Source organism: Arthrobotrys flagrans (assembly GCF_004000055.1).
Source record: "Arthrobotrys flagrans strain CBS H-5679 chromosome Unknown unitig_1, whole genome shotgun sequence".
NCBI classification, from domain to species: Eukaryota; Fungi; Ascomycota; class Orbiliomycetes; order Orbiliales; family Orbiliaceae; genus Arthrobotrys; species Arthrobotrys flagrans.
In genome coordinates this window covers 2153609-2177098 of record NW_027137556.1, presented here as the reverse complement: position 1 = coordinate 2177098, position 23490 = coordinate 2153609, and the positions used below count along the sequence as shown (strand labels likewise).

At 48.1% G+C, this 23490-nt stretch overlaps 8 protein-coding genes across 8 annotated transcripts; 4 read left to right on the top strand and 4 right to left on the bottom strand.

The window, feature by feature from the left end:
- Positions 1-453: 453 nt before the first annotated feature.
- Positions 454-2045, top strand: DFL_008655 (uncharacterized protein; the record flags this gene model as incomplete). The annotated part of the gene is made up of 2 exons (XM_067638417.1): positions 454-845; positions 938-2045. The coding sequence occupies 2 exons, from the start codon at positions 454-456 to the stop codon at positions 2043-2045; spliced, it is 1500 nt and encodes a 499-aa protein (XP_067486307.1).
- A 722-nt stretch (positions 2046-2767) lies between these two features.
- On the bottom strand, positions 2768-6323 carry DFL_008654 (uncharacterized protein; the record flags this gene model as incomplete). The annotated part of the gene is made up of 9 exons (XM_067638416.1): positions 2768-3016; positions 3076-3274; positions 3327-3538; positions 3594-3734; positions 3786-4212; positions 4265-4560; positions 4616-4980; positions 5045-5329; positions 5384-6323. 9 exons carry the CDS (start codon positions 6321-6323, stop codon positions 2768-2770), a joined length of 3114 nt encoding a protein of 1037 aa, XP_067486306.1.
- Positions 6324-7464: 1141 nt separating this feature from the next.
- DFL_008653 (uncharacterized protein) lies at positions 7465-13339 on the bottom strand (the record flags this gene model as incomplete). The annotated part of the gene is made up of 11 exons (XM_067638415.1): positions 7465-7686; positions 7742-9361; positions 9422-10732; positions 10789-11223; positions 11280-11377; positions 11433-12191; positions 12254-12341; positions 12585-12603; positions 12747-12756; positions 13019-13130; positions 13316-13339. The coding sequence occupies 11 exons, from the start codon at positions 13337-13339 to the stop codon at positions 7465-7467; spliced, it is 4698 nt and encodes a 1565-aa protein (XP_067486305.1).
- Positions 13340-15008: 1669 nt separating this feature from the next.
- DFL_008652 (uncharacterized protein) lies at positions 15009-15991 on the top strand (the record flags this gene model as incomplete). The annotated part of the gene is made up of 3 exons (XM_067638414.1): positions 15009-15091; positions 15364-15567; positions 15637-15991. The coding sequence occupies 3 exons, from the start codon at positions 15009-15011 to the stop codon at positions 15989-15991; spliced, it is 642 nt and encodes a 213-aa protein (XP_067486304.1).
- Positions 15992-16274: 283 nt separating this feature from the next.
- On the bottom strand, positions 16275-16691 carry DFL_008651 (uncharacterized protein; the record flags this gene model as incomplete). The annotated part of the gene is made up of 1 exon (XM_067638413.1): positions 16275-16691. The coding sequence occupies one exon, from the start codon at positions 16689-16691 to the stop codon at positions 16275-16277; it is 417 nt and encodes a 138-aa protein (XP_067486303.1).
- A 315-nt stretch (positions 16692-17006) lies between these two features.
- On the top strand, positions 17007-17724 carry DFL_008650 (uncharacterized protein; the record flags this gene model as incomplete). Its single annotated transcript, XM_067638412.1, has 2 exons — positions 17007-17107; positions 17166-17724. The coding sequence occupies 2 exons, from the start codon at positions 17007-17009 to the stop codon at positions 17722-17724; spliced, it is 660 nt and encodes a 219-aa protein (XP_067486302.1).
- An 859-nt stretch (positions 17725-18583) lies between these two features.
- On the bottom strand, positions 18584-20538 carry DFL_008649 (uncharacterized protein; the record flags this gene model as incomplete). Its single annotated transcript, XM_067638410.1, has 2 exons — positions 18584-19622; positions 19715-20538. 2 exons carry the CDS (start codon positions 20536-20538, stop codon positions 18584-18586), a joined length of 1863 nt encoding a protein of 620 aa, XP_067486301.1.
- A 1802-nt stretch (positions 20539-22340) lies between these two features.
- Positions 22341-23327, top strand: DFL_008648 (uncharacterized protein; the record flags this gene model as incomplete). The annotated part of the gene is made up of 1 exon (XM_067638409.1): positions 22341-23327. The coding sequence occupies one exon, from the start codon at positions 22341-22343 to the stop codon at positions 23325-23327; it is 987 nt and encodes a 328-aa protein (XP_067486300.1).
- Between the last annotated feature and the right edge of the window lie 163 nt (positions 23328-23490).

The window sequence follows — 23490 nt, the reverse complement described above, 5'->3', positions numbered from 1 at the left end:
CTTGGACCACCCCGGTCTTCGCCTAGATGTCCATGCGATGGCTGGCCCCGTCAATGTGCAGGTATGGGTATGGATCTCCTCGATCTTCCAGCTGGGGAACATGACCTGCGCATGCATCTCGCCCGATGGCTTGCATGCGGGTAACTTTTCAACCCCCCTCCTGGTGGCCCTAGCTCAACTTTCGCTTCTTTTCTGGGCATTTTTTACCACGGGAGCTCGGACCGCATCAAATACTTTGGTACTTTGCACTTCCGTTCCCCGCTTTTGATGAGTTTCGATAGAGAATCCATCTATCGGAGACCCTCGATAATCGTTTGGTAACTACCCGTCGAAACCTTCTGCGAATGAGATTCGGCCTGGGCATTCGCATTTGGTAAAGCACGTCACCCGGATACGAAGCTATAGCTCATCCGAGCTATAGAATGCTGAAGGAGAAACGACAAAAGAAGAAAAATGTCTTCTTCTTCTTCACGGAAGGCCTCGCTCGCACGGATACACCGTGAACTCGGGATTCCAGCTCTGCTATATTCGCCACGAGATGTCAAGCTGTTACTCCTCACCCGTTCCATCCGTCTCTTTGCATACGGCCAGACAACTCTCATCCTCGCTTTGTTCCTCAAGGCGCAGGGCGTAACCCTCAAGGGTATCGGATTATTCATGTCCCTGACGCTATTCGGAGATGTTGTCGTTAGCCTTCTATTAACCCTCGTTGCGGATAAAATCGGCCGCCGGAGAATGCTAGCTTTCGGTGCATTATTAATAGCAGCAAGCGGCACGGTTTTTGCATTCGTAGGAAGCTATTGGATACTTGTCGTTACAGCAGTCGTCGGTGTTATAAGTCCGAGGTCGGTAGTATCAGATATATGATTTAAAAAAAATTTCCTGCAAGAAACGGCAAGCGCTGATGGAGCTTTGACTCTTTTATCTCTTGAAATAGTGGGAACGAGATTGGCCCGTTCCGTGCGATAGAAGAGAGTACTATTGCATCTCTCGTTCATGCGAATGAAAGATCAGACCTATTTGCATGGTATGTCCTGCTCGGGACATTGTCCAGAGCTCTAGGAAACCTAGTCTGCGGGTGGACCGTCACAGCTCTTCAGAATTCGGGTTCGACCCCTCTGGACTCTTACAAGATCATATTCTTGAGCTACTCAACCTTGGGGATTACAAATATCTTGATCACATCATTCCTATCAATTAAATGTGAAGACCAAAACTCTAAACCTCAGGCGGAAGCCGGATCGGAGTCGCAACCATTCCTTGATAACGACGACGAAGGCGACGTCGTTGGCGGCGACATAGGCTCCCAAGGGATCCCAGATATCCCACCTACCCCTCCCAAACCCACTTTGCTCCAAAAATTCACCTCCCTCTTCCCGCACATAACTCCACAATCTCGCAGCATCCTCATCAGGCTATGTCTCCTCTTCGGCGTCGACTCCTTCGCCAGCGGACTCATGCCCGCCTCTCTCATAACCCTCTACTTCCACGACACCTTTAGCTTCCCGCCAGGAGCTCTCGGAACCCTTTTCTTTACCACAAACCTCGTAAGCTCCGCAGGAAATCTCCTAGCTTCGGCTGTAGCCCGTAGAATCGGGTTGATAAAAACCATGGTATTCACACACCTCCCGTCTGCTGTATGTCTATGCTTGATACCTGCGTTCCCGTCCGTCTACCCTGCTGTTTTCTTTTTGGTAGTAAGGTCACTGCTAGGATCGATGGATCAAGCTCCACGGTCCGCATTCCTGTCCGCGGTGATGAAACCCTCGGAAAGAACTGCTGTGATGGGTATTGTTACCGTTACGAAAACGCTAAGTCAATCTGCCGGTCCGTTCGTGACGGGCATCATGGGTGGCACTGGCTTGTTTTGGGTAAGCTTTGTGGTAAGCGGTGGGTTGAAGGCTGGGTACGATTTGAGCCTTTTAGTGATGTTTACGGCCCTACATGGCGTTGGGAGGAGCGAGGGGAGAAGTAGAGGAGCAGAGCAGGAGAGTCAAAATCTAACCTTGAGAAGTCGAGATGACGATGACGGCGATGATGATTAGACTCAACGGAGCACGTAGGTGTTATCGTTGGTGTTCGAATCTAGACATAGGATTTTAGAAAACTACAGGCATGGGTTTATAACGTTTATCATCTACGCATTAAATCGGGACATCTCTGGCTATTGTTATTTGTCTCTCCATTCAATGTTCACTCCCACATCTAATCACACTAGAAAGAAGACCGAAACATATACTATCCAGAGCCTGATAAGAAAGGTAAAAGGACCATCCCGCCAATCCCATATAAGCAAAGACATGCTCCAAAGCAAAGACAAGCTCCAAAGCAAAGACAAGCTCCAAAGCAAAGACAAGCTCCAAAGCAAAACTAGCGTTGCAAAAATTTAAAAGGTCGAAACGGTTGGGTGGCTAGCTGTTGCACCCGCCAAGGACAGAAAAAGACTGAACAGGTAAAAATGGATGACGGCCTAGATGAAAGAACAAACGCGCTAACGACTAGAGACAGTCTTGATGCGGAAAAGGGGACCGAGGGAAAATATTGACAGTTATCTGTTAAAAAGGGTACAGAAGAATGGAAATGAAAAGGATTTGTGACGAGGGAGCGAAAGAATCGAAGTAGTATTAGTATGTGCAAAACCGGGTATAGTGACTTTTTTTTGTACATCCCGTAACCTAGCTAAATTAGTAAGTAATCGATGAGAGAGAAAAATCATAAGAACCCAAACATAAAGCACGAGAATGAAACGAGTTTTGTCTTGAATCGATCACACTGCCATGATGGATTCGGGACTCATCATTCCTGGGGTATTATCCATATCCTTTTCTTCAAATTTTGGAACGCTTCCATTGTTTTCTTCTGATAATGGAGGCGTTGCGGTGGGTGCGATGATAGCAGTGGAACCTGCTGGAGGAGGTTTGGTAGCCACGGGGGGAGGCGGGTTTGGGCGCTTCTTTTTCTTGGAGTTCCCGCCTTGCCCCGAGACCGGCCGTTTTCGTGGGGTAGTAATTTTGCCCTATGAAACATTAGCACTTGTTTTAAGATGCGAGGTTTAATAGATACAAGTGGACATACGGTAGGTGGTAGCCTTGGCTTTGGAGCTCTTTGTTTGATTGGGAGGTCTTCGTCCTCGATGAGAGGCTCGTCGCCATTTGCGTGGAGCTTCGCAAGGAAAAAATTTTGCACAAGCCCAATCTGGTCTTTGAGAATATCGCGTGAGAGGGGCTCGAAAGGCGGCGGCGCCTTGTACTCGGTATGGGGAACAGCAGGGTTGCTGTATCATGTTAGTGAATGGATGATTTGGGCACTGTGAGGGTTCATCATACATTGCGCTTTGAGCTTGATAATTGCTGTTGATCCGGGTCTGAAGGACACGCATAAGTCCGGAAGAGATGGACATCCCGAACTCCCTTTCCAACCCGAGATCCTTGAAGCCGTAGTAGTCGTCCCCGATGTCGTCGGTAAAATCACCGTTAACAAAGTGTCTCATATCTTCCTCAGCAGCTTCGGGATTCTCGACATCGTTCAAAGCGGGTCGCTATATAATGTATTAGTAATAGGTATGCGTTAATAGGCGATGTTAAGATACATACCAGAAGATCAGCCAAATGGGCACGCATGCGTTCATTGAGTTGTACTAGCTTGCCTCCCAGGCGCTCCACGTCGTCTCTGATATAGCTCTCAAGCGCGTCGATTTCAAGCCCATTCTCAGCCAAGGTGTGGAGAAGGATTTCCTAGGATATGTTAGTAGCTGAAGTGGGACGGTTGAGGGAGGGGCCCCTTACATCTGGCGCGAAACGTCCCGTTGGAAGAACAGCTTCCGAATACAACATAACTGTCTGACCAATCTTCTTAAAAAAGCTGGTGGCAATGTCGGTCACAAGGTCAAATGCCGTAGGTTGGAAGTCTTCAAAGCCAGCATGATAGAATATCTTGGCGATGGAGCGTTGAAATGCAGCCCTGTTGACTTCCTCAGAGTAGACTGGCCCATCTTCGGAAACCAAGAAGTCCTCTGGCTCCTTCTCAACAAACTCTTGAGGGTCGTATTTAGCGAACTGGTTGTTGTAGACCTGGGTTTGGACCTGCATTTGTTTAATGACACCGATCTTGTGGCATATTTTTCGGGTATCTTGCATGATTTTCATGTTCGAATCCATATTTCTCGCAAGACCTGTCTGGGGCTGGGTAAATACACCCTTTGGAGCCAGGTGCCTGAAAGTTGTTAGGTTTCTCTTTTTACATGCGGCAAAGTTGCGCGACTTACAAGTTATCGTTGTACCGGTCAATCTCATCTTCGTCATCACCGAGCCACTGCAAATTATACGGCAATTCCGGAACACCGTCCAGAATTTTATAGTAATTTGGGAGCAAGTCGTCTTCTTCTTCGGCACGCTCCTCGACTGCTACCGCGAGCGGGGCCTTGATATCCTTCGTGATAGCGTCCTTGTCTCCGTGGGCAAGTTCAGACCTGATGTAACGGCCCATACCAACTCGCGTTCGTATTAAAGCGGGCTCGTCAAGATTTATCTTGGTCCCGCGAAAGAGCTTATGCCTCTCGCTCTGAAAATCATAATAAGCCTCACTTCACCTTGTCATGCGGGCCAAATTCACTTACTGCTGCTCGGGCTCTAGCTTTTTTCGTCATTGTCTTCCAGATCTTGTACTCAGGATCAAGGTCATCATCAACTTCGTACTTCTCAATCGTAGGATCGAGATCTAAAGTTGAAACGATACCGTTACTGGGTGTGTGTGCCAGCGCAGGGCTTCCGAAACCGTTTTGAGAACCAAGACCACTTGTCTCGGCCAAAATATGTCCCGGAACAGGACTATCCCTAGCTTTAATATCTGGAACACCCTGTATATTGAGAGTCGGAGGTTTGGCCTCAGGCGTGCTCTCAGTTCGTACGGGTTTTGCACCTCCTTTCTTAGATTTACTAGTCCCTGGAGCCTTCCGATTCATTCGGGACGACATTATAGGCTCTTTTTTATCGCACAATTAGCGTATGTACCTCCCCTGCTTATAACTTGCACACCAGCTCCTTACCATCATCGCTCTCGGCATCGGCATCCTGATCATGTGCCCCTGCTTCTTCCGCCTCAACCTCTGCTCGATCACGGATCGTAATGTCAGGTATTAAGGGAATAAGATTTTGCGTCATCTTCTGCATCGCGATAGCATGTTTTCGTAGGTAGTGCTTCGGCTCCGCGTTATACTGTAGACAGTTCTGCCATATTAGATTCAAATCGTCGATAAATTCCTTTTTGCTCTTGTAGGCCAGCTGCTTGAGCTTCTTCATAACGGTTCCGAGGTCCATAGGTTGTTTGATGACTAGTCATTTGTTAGAATTATATATAATGTCCACATAAAGGACTGAAAACTCACTATTAAAATAATCGGGTGCTTCGCGCTTGTTCACCCTGTTAAGAAATGCCGTAGAATGCTCTGTCTGGGCACGAAGCTCAAGTACAACCTTCTCAGCAGCTTCGTATAGTTCCTCCTGACCAACTTTATCCTCACTGGCCCATTTCGACCGATTCTTTTTCACTTCGGACATCAAATTTCGCAATTCCATGTCTGACACCGCCACACGTTCTCGCTTCGCATCAATCCTAGCGATCAAATGCTTGAGTGTCAAACTTGAGGCTCCCAAGTTCGCATTGCTAAGCTTTCCAGGCGCACCCTGCGCGTTCGTTTCAGCATTAACCTGTCTGTCTGACTCGTCTAGCTTTTGCTGTTCCAGCATGGCGTCCCTATCACTCTCCAGTGTGTAGAACATTGTCGAAAATGAAAGCTTGGCAGCATCTTCCGCGGCCTTCTTGTCGGCTTCTAGCTTCTCCCGGGTGACGGTAGCACTATCCTTCCCAGAAGGTGACTTTGTACGGTCCGGGGAAGATATCTGGATCGTGGGTGGGATTGGCGATCTTGGTTTCTGCACGGGTGGCGGCGGCGCTTCATCTTCCTCTTCGTCCATATCGTAGTCGTCATCTTCCTCCGCTCTTCGCGCCCTGATAACCGGCGTGGCCTTTTCTCCATCTTTTGACACTCCATTTGGTAGCAAGGTATCTATTTCGTCATCATTCGGTTCTTCGATCCCTAGCAACTCATGCACTGTCAGTTCCGTAGCGCAACATGGCCGCCCGCTCGGAAAGATAGCAGCAATGGTCTTCTCGAACTGCGCGTAACGAGCGCGACATGCTGCCGTTAAGGGATCGATCGGATCTTCCTTTTCAGCCTCCGCAGGATCGATCGAATTTGTCCGCGTCCTAGATCGCTCATCCCGGAGTATCTGGACCCGGAGATTCGTCGACGGGTAGGACGACATGTGCTATAAACCGCCCGGATTCGACGTGCACCCCAATGTGTAGATGGTTGGAGGTGAATTAAAATCTAAAGAGGGGGTTGGGTTCTGTCTGTTAACGTCTAAGGGAGGGAAACCCTGAAATATATCACGTTATCGGGTATCCTCCCTCGTCGCGCAGTTCCGACGGTTCGGGCAGAAATGATAGGTTGCAGAAAGGCGTTTGGGAGCGGATTAACTCATAGCAGGCGAAAACCGTGGCCATGCAAGGGAACGAACGACTTTCTACGATGAAATTACAAAGTCTGTGGGCAGAAGTCTCGATAGGAGTCGCCGGGTGTGATTCCGATGTGCTGGATTGATGAGGCAGATGTTTGTCGTTGGTGTTGTTGTGAAGTTGCGGCTGCAGCCGCCAAACGCGGGTCATCTTGCCTAGTTGCTGGTTCCAGCCGAGGGACTGAGACTACGCCGAGGCCCGTGTAGCATCCAGCCCTAGTAAGATCGGAGCGGATATCACATGGAGGGGCCACGAGACAATCGAGATACATCTAACTTCAAGCACAAGGTCGATAGCTGCATCTTACGGAATATAATTACAATGGTCTTGTATTTCCGTTGGATCGGCCCGGCCTATAGAATACCAGGCCAAGATGCCTACTGTTGTTATACAATACCAAACGAAACGCCCCTCTGTATATCGTATATGTCTCCCACATGCTAAATTTACAAGCAAAAGCATAAAAAAACCTTATCGACACCATCTAATGTGCCCGGTCTAGCATTAACATTACTAAGATTGAGCGGGGAGTGGTCCAAAAACATAAGAACACCAGCATGAAAAGTAGCCGTTCTAACGCGAAGAACGATTGAAATGCAGGGACACACACATACACAACATACACACTGGACGCCAATGAAAAACCCTTCCTTCGAGAAACCACGATCATTAGAATGCCCAAGCCAGTGTCTATCATAAACGAGCCCCCCTCGTACAAAGAAGTGAAAGAAGAAAGGTTTTAAAAGGGGGGGGGAAAGGAAGGGGACAAGAAGAGAGAAAACGAAGCAGAATCCCACGCTCCAACCCCAGATCTAAACGAAAACCCCAAATACAATGTCTTTTGATTATACCCTGATTATCATAGATTTTTGTCTTGCATTTTAATCATTACGGTGTCGATGCCCTGGTAATCTTGCTGCTACTGTCATCTGAATTAGTATCCTTTATCGAACTTCTTCGAGCAATTTCTGCGTCATCCTCGTCACGATTCACGAAGGTCCAAGATTCTTCCGCGGAGTCAGATGCCTCCTGCTGCGGGTTCTTGATGAGAGATTTGGCATATTCCATGTCTCGATAGATGGCTTGGATAGCTGTTTGAACTCCATCCTCCTACCCAAATATATTAGCATCGTGCCCGAAAAGTGTCAGTTGGTGATAAACCCACAGATCGAATTTGTTCGCCCAATACCCGAGCCTTCGTAATCATACGGTTGCTGTGTGTAGCTAGCCACATAGCTTCGGCTAGTGTCTTAACGTTCAATTTCTTTAGGCAAACCCCAACTCCGAGATCCTCTACTCTTCCACCGAAGAAGAACTGATCTCCAAAGAACGGGCTGATGACCGTGGGCAGACCAGCCCTCAAGCTTGCACCTGTCGTGCCGGCGCCACCATGATGTACCGCAGCGTCGATATGCTTGAAGAGCCAATCGTGAGGCGTCGCCTTGATCGGAAGAATGCAATCGGGGAGAGGTATCTCAGGACTGCTTGCGTCTTTCCTCCCCAATCTATCGGACCATCCCTTCGAAAGCAGGCACCTAACATCAGCCTTGACAACAGCGTCTACAACGGTTTGCGTCAGTGCCTGGGGGTCAGCCACGACGATCGACCCAAATCCGATGTAGACAATAGGCTTGTCGTCCTCCCTTGCTTTGCGCATAAACTCAATCATTTCCGGCGGCGGTTCGAAATTTGATAGACTCTCGTCCAAAAACCAGTATCCCGTTACTCTGATCCAATCACTAAAGTCCAGAGGAGGGATAACAACGTGAGGACTGAAGTTATACAAAAATGGAACCTTGTTCGGTTGCATCTTATCGAGGCTAGTACCCTTAAGATGAAGCTCCTTCTTTCGCCATCTGTTGACCTGGCTAGCGATAGCTTTCCAGAAAACATTGTCGAACATGATGTAAGAAAAGTAGTTATATGCGCCTCCCATTTTGTGGTCAGGGACGGCGAAGGCATGAGGATATGCTCGCGTCCGGGTCCAAGGCATTGTAAAGGCGCGGAAGTATGGAATTTTCATCGCTTCCGCGATATGGATACCAGCCATCGCGCTAGGGCTCTCAATCAGGACATCAGAATCCTGACAAGCGGCCCATGCTGAACTCAGAAGATCGTCGATCCACGTTCGGAATTTTCCCGCCGCTTCCTTGAGGAAGGAAATCGTAAACATGCCATTTTCGACACATATCCTCATCAACTCAGCGGGGTCACCGGCAACTTCTCTAAACTCGATGCCGTGACTCTCCACCCAATCTTTGAATTCGGCATGGGATGCGATTCTTGCTTTGTGTCCCTCTTTCATAAGGCCTTTGCAAAGAGCAATATAGGGTTGGACGTCGCCCCGTGAGCCGATTGTCAAACAGGTGAACCTTAAAGGTTCGCTCGGCTTGAAGTGGACGATAGATGTATGCGGATCGTCGAATACTATTGGCGGCACATCCATACCATGGCCTTGGGCTACTTCGTTCGTTGTATGCGGGAGTTTCATCTCATGCTCTAGATGCCCGGCCTCTAACCTGGCTTCCTGTAGCATATCATGCTCCCTTTTTGCGATCTCTGCATTTGCCTTCTGTTCGGGAGTAATTAACTGGCTCTCCCGCATTTGCCGAGAGTTATCTATAGCCTTCGCCAATGTGCTTCCGCAGTCGTCCCGGTTTTCTAGACCTGCAAACTCAAAGAATAGCTCTTCATGGCCGCGAATGGTCACGACGAGCCCGTGGTAACTGAATCGGAACCCCTTCTCCTTGTCGACGTTCTCGATGTCACGAAGCGGCAGAATCATCTAACGAATATCTGTGTTAGCGTATTGAAAATTCTTTAATAGAAATATGAAGTTGCGTACCCTCGTTCTGGTGCCGGGTACAATACTCCTGAAGCAGAAGTGCTGATCACCAAGGTAAATTTTGCCGTACAGAGGCAAGACGCGCGACAAATAGCCAAAGTAAACCGCAATAAGGGTTTCCGATTCAGGAAGAGCGAACCTCTGTCGGAAACGTTCAGAAGGTGTAGCTGTTCCTTCATCCTCGTCATCAGCGTCTACATCCCCGGTTGCGTCAGCGTTGGATGTCGGGCCTTGGTCGTCGTAATGTTTCCTTCCGCCAGTCCACATATCTGAAACTTTGCCGAAATAGTCCATGCCTCCAGCTGCCACGCCTTTGGATCGTCGCTTCATCCAGTCGGCAATGCCTTGGGCTGAACGGATGGGATACGATCCCACCCTATACACATCACCGAGGCTGGGGCTGGACAACGAAAACCTCTTATCGGAAGAAGTTCTCTCATCCAAAGATGGCCTGCCCAGTTCACCCGGAGAGGATTCAACCTTCTTGACAGACCCTTCCGGAACAGGAACTCCTAAGTCTGTGGCTGATCTCGAGGGTGGGTGAATATTAAGAGGAGGCGCAGGAAGAGGTTCGATAGTACCGGCCTTATCCTTCAATGTCGGGGACCTACCCCTGTTGATTCCAGAAGGATCGGCACCGGCTGGATATGATTGTTGGAAAACATCACTCCTCGATAAGAACTGACTTGCTGCCAGTTCTCCTTCACTTTCTGAAGACATGGGAATGGCATCGGACGATTCGGTCAATGACGACGGTTCACTCTGCATCGACTTTACGTATGAGCTAGATGACATTGCTCGCGAAGGGGATGCTGCCGCCGATGTCGGTGGGGAAGGCTTGCGTCCCTTTGTTTTACGTCTGAAAACGCTAGCGATGGAGGAGCTTCGGACCTCATTGGCATCGATACTCTTTCTTGAGAAGTCAACGCTTCGCCGATTGGTTACATCGAAACTTCGACGGGCATATTCACCGCTAGTTCGGGGGCTACCGACCACCGGAGAGGCAGGCACGGGAAGCAAAGTGTCTCGAACCGCTTCTCTAAGCAATGGTGTAACAGGGCCATCTAAGCTCTTAAGGTGAACTGTTGCGGCTGGCCAGGCGGGCATGCCCATTGCAAGAGAATGTCGTGTAGTCTGTCCGGTAGGTGACGAAGGAGGGATTTCACGGGCTGGTGAACACCCGAGACTTGCTCGCTTTGAATTCCCTTGGGTTAAAAGATGTTCCGGGATCTTCTGGGCTGTTGTATCCTCCACCAACAACCGAATAAGCTCAAAAGCCTCCGCGCCGAATGAAAAGAAGGAGAAGAAGTACTAAGTGATATGTTGATTAGCAGGAACCAGAACCAGCCCCGGGGCCATATACGCACCTCGTCAATAGCGTACGACTCATCATCAGCCACAACCTTCAACTTGAAGGTGTCGGCGAATTCGATAAGAGGACTTTTCTCGATCTCAAGTACATTCTCAATAGGAATGACAACCTTGACACTATCGCCATCATTGTGGATCCGAAATATCACCTTTTCTAGGGCCTTGGTCCATTCGGCGGCGCTTGTGGCGGAGTCTGCTTTGAATTCGTATTTCCTAGAATTGGTTACAAGTACGAAAGAATGATCCTTGCTTCCTTCATCGACATAGGCATGTATCGCATAACGAAGATCGATGTTACCGCTCGGGAAGTAAAGATCTGAAGCGTCTGCGTAATAGGAGAGGACGTCTCCTTTCAAAGTAAACCAATATCGGCCGTAACGGGGATTCTTCCTGCCGCGTTTGTAAAAATGTCCGGATTTTAGAACGGCATCCTGTGTGAATTATTAGACTTCTATAGAAGGCACTCTAGGAGTAAGCGGAAACATGCCTGATGCTTTGGCATATAAGCGAAGAAGCAAATATGATGATCTGTAATGTAAATATATCCTTGAAGGAGGACAGTTTTCAGCAGCCAACAGGGGAATTCTAGATTATAAAAGTTAGTGAGGCTTTCATCTCTAGGGTGATAGCTCTACCATACCAGATTTAACTTCCTCCAGTTCTGGGAGGTTAAAGATGACTTTAACTTTCTCCGAGAGCGCAGTTGGAGAGATAGAAAACTCAGGGAATAGGACATCTTCGCTTCCAACTTCCTGGACAGCTCCCATGGCCGAATTCGTGGCGGTCACCGTCGACTGAGCTAAACTGGGGACCTCGCTCGCCGGGGATCGTGAAACGGATGGGAGTATGGATGATCCTCCGCTAGAAGGTAACTCCGTCGACGAACTGATATCCTCAGAAGCAGAGGGCGCCGTCGAAGTTGCTGAACTTGACGCATGCTTTGACCTTTTACCATGACGCTTCTGCTGTATCGATTTTATTATATTCCTTGGTAGGAATCTACTCTCGCTGAGCCGCTTAGAAGCTGCGGCATCATGCTTTTCAAGGTCTGTAACAGCTTGGGTGTGTTCCTTATTTGCACTCTCCAAACCTTCTTTAACAACAAAGTTCTTTGCCATCTTCCTTTGTTTTGTTTCTTCATCACCACTTTCTTCTTCATCCGCTTCTTCGTCAATGTCGGAATCGAATCTATGAAAATCGGCTTTCGAACCAGCAGCCTGAATCATCTGAAAGACAGACTGATGCATGCTAAAGTTTCCACCTTTAGCAGATAATGTCACATCTTTGAGATCATCTTCGGTAGCTATCTTGAAACGTTCTGGTAATGCTGGTGAGTGGGATCTGGGCCGTGCACGTTGAGGAAAATCAACACGGTCGAACCGTGTTGGCCGATCCTCGACTTCGGACGACATTTTTGTATCGATCTACGGATAACGAGAGGGAGTCGCACTTCGTATGTACGGTTCTGCTTTGGGGGGGCAGTCTGCGGTGTGGCGGCGGTAGAGCAGATATCAGAAAAGAGGGTGTCAAATTGGCTGGTCCGTGTGACCTATGGTTCGACAGTCAGCATACCCATCCAATAGCTCCTTCGCAAGGAGACACAAAGCAAAAATCCGCAGATTAAAAGACTGTCAGCTCAGCAGCTTCAAGTCTCGAGATGTTCTGAAGTTGAGGCACCTGCACTTTTGCTTTGTGTATGCACCTGGATCCTGCTTTCGCGTGACTCCCTTGTACGGGACACAAGACGAGGCAAGGCGGATAAAGGAACTTCCGAGACGTTTTTTAAGTTTACCTGTTTATAGAAGCGAGCTCTGGATGGTTATCGTAATTAAGATTATCGATAGTCGGTAATGAAAGTACCCGGGATTCGTACGGATCAAGAAAAGAAAGCAGTGGTGGAGCGCCGATGGTCGAACGAATATCAAAAGATCTAAAATGTCGAAGCTAACTCAACTTGAACGACGCTATGAGGTTCCAAAACAAGGTTAACGGCGAATCGTGAGAAGAGATGAGAGTCAGACCGGAGGGATGAATTATTAAATAAGAGGAATGTGAAGGTGGTCGATGGCAGAAGGTAGCTCTGCCATTTACAATCCCCCGAATGATCGAGGTATCACCGTGGGGAGGAGGAATGATGCTCTGGGCTTGTGTGGCCGGGATGTTTGGAAAGTGTAGATAGCGAGACAGAATAGGTGCAGATTGGTATTCGGCTGGTGCAGTACTTACCAGGTTGGGTGGGTGTTCGGGTGTTTGGGGTGTTTGGGCGGGAAGCGAACGAGACTTCGGACTGGTTGGCGGGCTGGTGTATCGGAGGGCAGAGCTGGTTGATGTCACCGCGCTGCGCACAAATCTATAACGTTAACACTGGAATTATTGATGTGAAGGATGTGGCCACAGCCGACAGTAGGCCGTGGTTGCCCTTGATCGCCGTCGGCAAACATATACTTAGGGAAGGAATGGCATTGATCTGATCTGATTTGATCCGATAATTAAAAGTAGGCATCTTTAGTCGGGGCCACGAACTTCACGTCTCTTCGTCGAATTCATTAGTCAAGGGCATGTTCCTGTCCAATGATGCAATTCGTCTGGATTGTCCTGTATGCATCCACGGCATCGCCTGCAGGTCTAATCCAGCATTTTGCATGAATCGATCCTTGGTCTCCGCAAGTCGCAACCTAACGTTGATTGGGCGGCATTGGCACCTTCTCAAGGCAGTTCTTCTCCGGATCCCAATAGTTCAGAAAGGAAAGAAAGCCAGAGGCTTCGGAGTTCGTTATTGATATCGAAATGCCTGCCAGTGCATTCGAAAGCGAATATTGCAATTTCCATCCGCGCCTTCTAGAAGCCGCATGTCGTCATCATCGCTGAAACCGAAACCGTCCAAGCCGCAAGCTTATCGTAAGAATCCTCGAAGCATTTAACTTGGCTTTCCATGCATATTTTTAGCCTGCATCTGCATGGGGCTAGCCCATCTGGAGCTCGAGCTGGGCCGTTTCAATGTTTGGAGACGATTCTTAGTCAGGAAGCCTCAAACAACGCCTTTCGCAAGAGAATTACCAGATTTGTTCGTATCGACACGATTGACGTACGCACGAAGCCACTGCGCTCTTCTTGCAAGGGTGGAATGGTGGCTCTGGAATCTATTTGCATCGAGAGCTCTAGTGTTCATTTTTTTTTTTTCTCTGGGCTTCAACAGCACAGGCTACAACCAGGATATTTCAACACCTGGTCCGCGCGGCCGCGTACGGTCTGGTGGGCAGTGGTGGGATGACCTACGCGATATACGTCAGCAACTATCTGAATCGATGCTACATGGGAGCGGATGGACTTACACCTACTGTTGGGTTTATGACTACGATCCGAAGCTTGATATATTATGTTTCTCGGGCTGTATATACAGTCAGAGCTCAGGTAGACTCTGAATCTACCGATGAGGGGCTCACTAGCTTCGCGAGTCTAGAGAGGCCTGGGAGGGTTATGATTAGGTGAAGTACTCGACTTGATGACCATGGCATGAAAGGCACCTCATTTACGGCTTATACATTGCGCACTTCATGGCTCGCTCTACTCATCTTTTGCGGGGAGTCCCGGCCTCTGCTAGAAGGCTTCATGAATCAAACTCGACTGGTTTAGCATACCTATTCGCTAAAAATCACACTAACTTCAGGGTATAACCACTATATCATGGTGTCTGGTTTTATCACTTCGCCGATTTCTAAAGTATACACAGAGATAAGACTTGTGAATACCTGGATATTCGACCATCTGGACCATCATTATATAGATACAATCGCCATTTGTAAGACTACCAAGAATGGAGAATATCTCAGAAGATGTAGTCCCGGACATTAAACCCATTCCCAAATTGCTTACCCAATCCAACTCCCACAACCTGACTCACAAAGGACTGCAGGTACCGTAATATTACAGGATCTCGCCAATAAGGCAGGCCTGACGCTTTCTCGTCTGATTCACAATTACTAAGCTTATTCTCGTATGAAGTTTTCATCTGGATCCTGTTGACGAGGTTGTTGGTTTTCGCAGGATCCAAATCCGGCCTACTTAAGGCCGGCCGAGAAGCCGCCTCTCAAACGAACTCGATATCAAAATCCAACCCACCAAAAAAACATCTCCATATTCAACTGCACACATCATTATCAATTGAACCTCGTTCAATACCAGACACCTCCCCAAAAGAAAAGCCAGAAGTGCCAAAATGTCAGCCTTAAGCTTCACCGAAAAAGAACTCTTCGGCGGTGCCATCACCGCCAACGTTCCATCCACTTGGACCGACCTCAGGTTTGTAGTTCATAAAAGCCCCCACCATCCCCCGCCAATTGCTTAAGCTTCCGCGTTCTAAAGCTTCGGTCCCCAAAGATCAAGCACCACGTTCATTCCGCACACGCCTGCTCAATCGTTTAAACCGTCTTCTCCCCTTTTCGCTTCGAAATTCTCTCCAATATGAAAAAAAAAAAAAAAAACATATATATATATAAAAAAATTTTACTGGGAACATTTAACCAACCTCGTACACCCACGGCGGAAACGAATCTTTCTACCTCGTAATATAGCAACATCCGTCAAGTACCAGATAACCAAGAATGTTTCATTGATATAACCGGTCTTGCGACCTTGATCTTCGAACTCAACGAAAGAGTTGAGAAGGGAAACGACGAAGAAGATGTTAAGTTTCATCTCTCGGATATCTTTGAGGAGAGTCCTTATAAGATCTGGAAAAGCTGGAGACTGGACGCTGGCGAAGCTCCACAGCTAGAGTATGTTATCCCCAGTTTCTACCGCAATGCAATACACCCCCCCAATTAACATTTTTAACCTCTCATTAGTGGCATCCCAGCTTATGCCATGCTCCTCACGACTCCATACGTCGAGAACCGCCGTGACCGAGTTGGGCATGAATCCCAATTCGTCGCTCTCGCAGTAGTAATAATCAGACTCGAGAAGCAGAAGACAGACATTGTCATCACGGCCAATATGCCACACTCCCTCCAAGAAGCTGCCGCCGAAACAACCATCTGCCCTCCCGGCTATGAAGCCGAGAAGGGAATTGCAGCGGACTATGTTTGGACACCCGATAATGCTGCCCAACCATTGAGGAATCTGCTAGATATCATCGAGCAAGGTGTCAAAACTTTCAACATCCGTGATTTTGGATTGTTCGTGAACGCAGAGGAGGATTAGGATAACCACAACGGAGGATAAATTTTATGCAAGAGTTATTTATCAGCAGCACAACGGCATACGGTCATTCTTTCAATTTTGAATTTCATTTCTCCCTGCACAAGTGTAGGACCCAGGTCTGCGTACGAGGAGCTTTGTTTGTGATACACCAAGATTTGTCTTCGCACACAAACCGAACCAACAGTCAATCATTTAACAATCAACGATCAACCGGCAAGCAGCCGCCTTCCCCCTCAAAATCCCATGTGAACCACCAACCGCAAAGTTAAACTTTCAAAAACATTCACTGTACAAATATCGCTGTCTCGAACATCTGACTCCTCAATCCCTCCATATCAATCACACTCTTAACCTCCTTTATCCTCCCTTCCACGAACTTATAAAACACATGCTCCACAACCTCCACGCTCTTCCCGGTTGGTCTGAGCCCTAGGAACTCTCGCTCGGGCGTACCTCTAATCAGCAGTCGTGCTGAAACCATCCGCTCGTCCTCAGCATCCTCGGCAATTAAAAGATCTATATGGAATTTTAAATCCGGGGCAGGATCCGTAGCTCGAGTTATTAAGGTGATGTATTCTTCCGCTGGGCAAGGCTTTTGGTTCCAAATAACTGTGGGGTGGACCAAGCTTGTGACGAGGGCCCAGTTGCGGTCGTTTATAGCTTCGATGTAGGTTTTGTATATTTGTTTCAGTGATGACATTCTTGAAATAAAATCAAAAAAGTAATTAATAAACAAGTAATCAGGTCCGGTTCGCGATGCAAACTAAGCAGCCAAAGATACAATCGATTTTTAAAAGTAAATTGAGAATTTAGAAGCTTGTGTAGAAATATGGTTTAGAAATGACGTCGGATATCTCCACAAAGCGGGTCGGGGCGCCCAAGCGAGATAACATTGACAGGGTTGACGACAGCTTTCCCCGAAACCCCAACATCCTCCAATGTAGCTATAGAAACAAACCAACATTGAACACCCCTCATCGCGTGGAATGCCCGGTGCTTTCCTACAACCTTCACCATGGGCTTGAAAGACGTTTGCGAATTTATGATGGCCGTAGGCGAACGGGCGCGTAAAGATGAAAAGGCCGTGCATAGCTTGCAGGACTACATACTCCACAGGTACCATAACCCGTCATGCATACCGAATATCGTCTCCGACCGTTAACCATGCACACAGTGGCCTTTCGAACGAAGACCTAAGGGTCCTAGGCCAATCCCGCCGAAAAGCCAGAGAGTACACACGAGCCGGTTCGACTATCGGACTCTGCCTCGGCGTTGGAGCCGCAATATTCATAGCCCGTCGTAGGGGCATCGCATTCCGAAATCTCCGAGCGATGCAAAGGACCGGCGCAACGGTACGTTTCGGCGACGGAAGGGAAGAATTGATAACAAACTTCGCACCGGCCGTTAGGCCTTCGTTTGCGAAGAACTTGATTACCTTCGGAGGACTGGGTACGGGCGGTTACATGCTGGGCAGCATGGTGGGAAACAACTACGGCGAGAAGGGTTTGAAGGAATATTTGGATAAGCACCCGGATTCCGTGAAAAGGATCAGGGCGTGGGAACGGCAGACTGTCCTTTTCATCCTAAGGACTGCCCTGAAGAATGCAGAAGAGTTGGATGCCGAGAGGTCGGAAAGGGACAATATAAGTCACGGTAGGGAGGAGGAGGAGGGAGGGTTTGATTCCTGGCCGCCGCCGGATAATCCGCCGCCTGAATTCCCTCGGTCGTTTTGAAGCCATACATGGGGATATCTATATCGGATACTTGTAAATTACGTAAATAAGTCTCGGACTCGAGTTCATCAAAAGCGGCTTGGTTGTTTAACACCTTTCGATTAATCAAGTTTCGGTCGAAGATATCGCCCCGGAAGCTATTGATATTGCCAACATGCCCGAATATTCGAATTAACGGAGATCCTCGGCCAACCATGTATCAAGTTAACAATGCAATTCCCCTGCCACCGTTTGTCCGTTTAGGATGGACTTCAACTTCAACATTAATGTCACGTCAACTTGCAAAATATAGTTCCGGGGAACGTCAATCGGTTACATCGATCCTAGGCTTTCCATTACATTTCCACAAAGAAATTCGGTCAAGCTGTAACTCAATCGACTGAAAAGACGCCGCGAGGGTTTTAATACATCCGTCTACTCTAATTGCAACATGGCCGACCCTCAATTGCAACTCTTGTGGAACAATACCACGAGGATTTGGTCATGGTCGGAAGAAGGGCAAAGATAGCAGAACTGCATGTCCCTGCCTACGACACCAATGCATCTTAAACCTACTAGTAGCCACCAACTATCATTTATTTACGTCCCTTATAACTTTATCGGTTTACCATCAGCGATGGATGGAAAGGCCTGGTGACGATACCGCGGTTGACTCTTCTGGTTCGGTGGACGGGCATGTAATAAATAGAATGAAAGAAGGAGAGCGAGGACTTAAGGCTGAGAAGTGTGAATTAAATGCTCTAGCGCTAAACGGATCATTCCGTGACTAAACCGTTCTATCCATAACCGCAAAACTCCACATACATGCTGGGGACTATAAAGATCGTGAAATGCAACCAAATGACACACTATTATAGCCTCAATCGTCAATCGTGATGACAAGTTTCTCAAACCTCGCCAAGATCGTTTCGTTCTCACCGAATCCCTTCAGGGGACTCCCAGCGTCCGCAGTCCCAGGCTCGTTTCTGGACTTCTCCTCTTTCCAAAGTCTATTCACTTCCTTCTGCATCTTTACCAGGCTGAATGGCGTACCAGGTGGGAGGTCTTGCTTCAGTTTCGCGAATGTCTCCTTTTGAAAGGCTTGGTAAGGCGTGGTACCCTTAGCAGTTCGGGGTACCGGCTTGATTTGGACCAATGGCACTTTACAAAGCTCGCAGCCCTTGGATGTTGTCCAAGCCGGCTTCCGGCTATGTGCCTTGTAGATTCGATCGCATATCGTGCACTGATACTCGAATTTGTAATTAATCTCGTAACTGTGACAGGTTTCCGGTGTTTCGATGTTCATGGCCCTCCCGACTTTCTTAGCCCAAGTTTTAAACAGCCTTCCATGTGGCCCCTCATTCTTGAGCTGCCTGCGATCGATCTCCAGAATATCAACACAGGCGTGTGTGTACTCGTGAGCCAATGTGCTCTCGACTCGCTCAACGTCGTCGCAGACTTTGGACTCCAAGGTGATTACGCAGGAGAAGTAGGCAGAGGGATTATCTTCACCTAGGCCTGCGCTGTACCTGATCGTCTGACATGTCCCGGCCGTGCTTTGTTTGGAGTTAGTCCAAACAAGTTGAATTCCACCTGTGGCGGCAGTAAGCCTCTCAACCGCGCCATTGTTGACAGTATCATCCAAAAGTTTCAGATAGTCCTTTGCGATCTTGTCCTTCTTCTGCTCGAATTCCTTCTTTCGTAACCTCTCCACCGTCTTCGGTGCGAGAGGTTTACCAGACTTTGAGGTTGTTCGTGGGGTCGCAGCTGTTTTCGGTCTGGGGGCGGATGAGGCTTTGTTGGAGGAAGGTATCGACAGTTCTTCGATCTCGCTTTCTGACTCGGAGTCAGAGAGATCGAAGATTTTGGAAGATGTTCTTTGCACAATCTTCGGTGGGCGTTTAAATCTGTTTGGTGTACTTCCAGTATGTTAGCCTTGGGCCAACGCACGAACGGTCCTCGAGACTAAGTCTTGGGTTCCTGGATTTCGTGTTAGGGAGAATATACATACTGTTCAAGAACATGGTCTTCGTCCACAGCCAGGTCTCCCATCTCTCTACTCAGGGTACCGATCTCATCATTGGATAACGACGGCAGTGAAGATGCAACTGCTAGACTAGGGTCTCTCTTCAAGCTGATGCGTGGCCTTTGCTTCCGAGGACTAGGCTGGATTTCTTCTAGCACCTGGTTATCTGGTAGTTCTTTCTGGATGCCCTGCAGTCTCCGTAGGAAGGCCGGGACGGGCTTTGACGAAGTTCTGTTCAGTTTTGTAGGACTACTAATGCTAAATGGCGTTCTTGGAGTCTTCGCTTTCTGGGGAGGCGGACTAGGCATGAATTCAGAGCCATCGCTATCTTCGCTGTTATTCTCGAGAACAGCTTCGCTTTCATTGTCGTCGCTATCTTCGTCGACGGCAATTGGTATTTCTGGTATTTTCTGTGAAGTTGTCCTGGTACCGAGGACGAATGGGGTCCTGCGAGATCCACCGAAGATAACATCATCCTCTGAATCTTCGTCATCGCTCATCGGCAGAGCACGAGGTGTAAAAGGTGTTCGAGGCTCCTCAGCTGAGAGGTCGTCGCTGACGTCTGCTGGCAAAGTGCTCTTGTCGTTTTCTTCGTCATGAGAAGAAGAAGAAGGATCGTTTGGTAGCTCTGGCTTGCGGGTAGGTCCCGAGACTAGCTCGTGAACAGATTCTTCGTCACAGCTAAAGAAGGCTGTATCGTCTACATCGACCTGGCTTCGCGGTGTGCTCGTAATGGAGCTCGAAGACAAGACCGAGTTCTGTGCTAGCCATTCTTCATGGGTCGTTTGGTTTAAGGTTAAGCGGACCATTGTCGCAGAGTTATCTTACGCTCATGCGCAGACTTCGGAAGTATATAGGGTGGCAAAAAAAAAGATGTATAGCGTGTATATTATTTAGTAAGACGCGATGAAATGACCAGTGACGAGACTGATAAAACGATACAGACGTAGAATGATTGTTGAAGATGGTAGGTTCAAGTTATCAGTCCAGGTTGTGAAAGCTGGGTTCAACAAGGTTTGTTTGGGAATTACTCGGTTCGGCAGTTTTCACACTGGGCCGATCCCCGCGGCAACGGCGAGCTAACCTCGTTACAACACATCTCAAGCTCAAAAAATGTCACAAGGCCTTGAGCTCCACACACACCCACAGATTGCACATAAAGCTCCTATCTTTCGATTCCTATCGTCCGTAATATAGTCAATGGAATCGGCGGTTAACCGATATCTTTGGACTACTCGGTTCCATTCTCGGCCTCACAATTAGCCGTCCATCTGCATAGATGCGCCGTAAGTTATTATAACTTGGAGTCGACGGAACATCTTACGACGATGTTACAATCGATTGAAGTAAACCCCGCCAACCCGGAATCTCCGAGAAAGTGGATCCGATGAGATCGAGACGATCCTGCAGGAATTGATAAGCCATAAACGGTTACACAAATCGGAAACCTGGGTCCCAAAGTGTCTAGAACACCAACCTTATATTTCAACGAGCCTCAAACTAGAGTGGTAATTTGTGTTGTTCGAGACTTTGGATCCCAGGCCAGGCGAAGGTTGATGTCGGTTCTTCGTGGTATAACGTTATAACCGCCCTGTCCGGAACGCGCATGTTCGAATACATTTCCTTGAATGTTTTTTTCGCAATACTGCCAGGCCAGCACACGAGATGGTATGTGAGTCAGCTCCCATGCACCCCACGTGTGGAGTCTACACAATATCCATGATCTTGGCTCTGTCTACAGACACCCGCTTGCCGAAGTAAAGAATCAAAAGGGAGAAAAACACCACACTCCACCTTGCGCCAATACAATGAATTGGTATTAATCATAATGAAAAGGCTTTCGCCAGGATGGGTAAACGCTCGATGTCCGTCCGAACTATTGCATAGATCCATGGATCTACCCGCGGTACAAAAGTTATAGGTACCTCGCTCCTAAAACATACGTAACCGGCCATTTCGTAATCATCTACCAGGCCGTCCTCCTCCACCAAAGCACCGGCAAGCTTCTTTTTCGTCGAAACCGGCGGAAAAGTTTCGAAGCCAAGCTCCGCCAATTCTCTTGGAACCGTATCAATTCAAAAAGCTTAAGCTTGAGATCGTCTTAATGTGGTATGATGCATCGATGGGCTGTACGCGCAACTCCCAAACCCTAGGATCCTACTGATGGATTGTATACACAATCCCGATTTTATATACCTCGGCCAGAGTTCAATCGATTATGTAATTTCGCAGTCGGAGGGCCATGGATATCGCAGTTGACCGTAAGCTTATAAGAAATATAGCGTGCACGTCCGAGGCGAGGTTTCGATGAAGAGCTTTCGTAATCGCTGATATACGTATGCAATCCCTCGGCCTGTGATATGACGATCGAGCCATGGTCGCCTTGTTGGATTGTGTATATAAATGGCTTCATTCTCCCTCGAGTTTCGCCTTTTATCAATCGTCAATAAATCAATTGTCTCGTGCCCGCAATCGATCAAATATAAATTCATCAATTGACTCCAACCGTCTAGAATCTCCAGTCTCGACTTCCGCACCACTCTTCAATTAGAAATACCTGCTCTACCATCTTCTCATAACTTCGGACCAATACCTCTATCTACATCCAACGATGTATCAAGACATGCTGATAACTCTCTCCGCTCCCTCAAACCTCCTACGGAACCAACTATCGTCACCATCCCAATCACAACCATCCGCCCTCCCACCCTACACCCCAACTCCATCCTCCCACCCCACCAAATTCGAACTTTCCTACCCTCCCCCGAGCCCCCAGAACCCCATAACCCCAATCTACCGTTCCCAAACCCTTCTCCCGCCCCTCTCCGACGGCTCACCACCGGAATACCGTCACTCCCTTCAAACCATCGATTCGAATCTAAAACCCGCGTACGTCCTCCACTTCGACGAATCTACGCAAAACACCATCTTGAAGACTCCAGAAGGGCAAACGGTTACTTCGATATCGTTTTTAAAACCGAGGCGCCAGACGGTTACGACGTTTTCAAGTTCGGATGTGGATGCTCAGACTCTTGCCGGGTCGTCGTTTACATTGGCTGATGACGACGACGATGAAGGACAAGATGGAAGCCATATCCTACTTCATTCCGAAACCCTAAGTAACGGTGAAGACGACAACAACGACCGAGTCCAAGAGGAAGTAGGGTCGATCCTCCTCGACACCGTTCCAGCGAAACAAACAATCACACTATCCTCCCACAAATACTTCCACCCGAAGGGTACAAAATTCACCACACCATCCGGTAACTCCTATCGTTGGCAAAAGTCAATAACCGCATCGACACCGCCAATCTCTCCGAAGGGTGTACCGAAGAACACGAGGCCGCCGCATCCGACGTTCGTGCTAACTTGTTCTCCGCCGAAAAGTCAAAGGACACCAGGAAGCAAAAGGATAATAGGAAGGATCAGTATATCCTCTTCGAAAGCAACGCTGGAGTTAAAGGGAGGACAGGAAGAATTATCAGAAGCGATGTTCTTGGGTAGTGCTATAGCTGTGTTGAAGAAGGTCGAGTTAAAGGCTGTAAGGCAGAGGGTACAGAAGACGTTACCGCAGAATGTCGTGCAGATTACCTTTTAATCAAAGTTTCTTGTTGGTAAATTGATTCTCGCAGTTGGTTTTTTTTCTTTCTTTGTCGGTCAAGTCAGCGAGCAGAAGCGCGAATATTTGAATTGCGAATTTTGATTACGAATACCTGTCAACGTCAACACGTATTACTTGTTAACTTGTTGCATTTTCTATT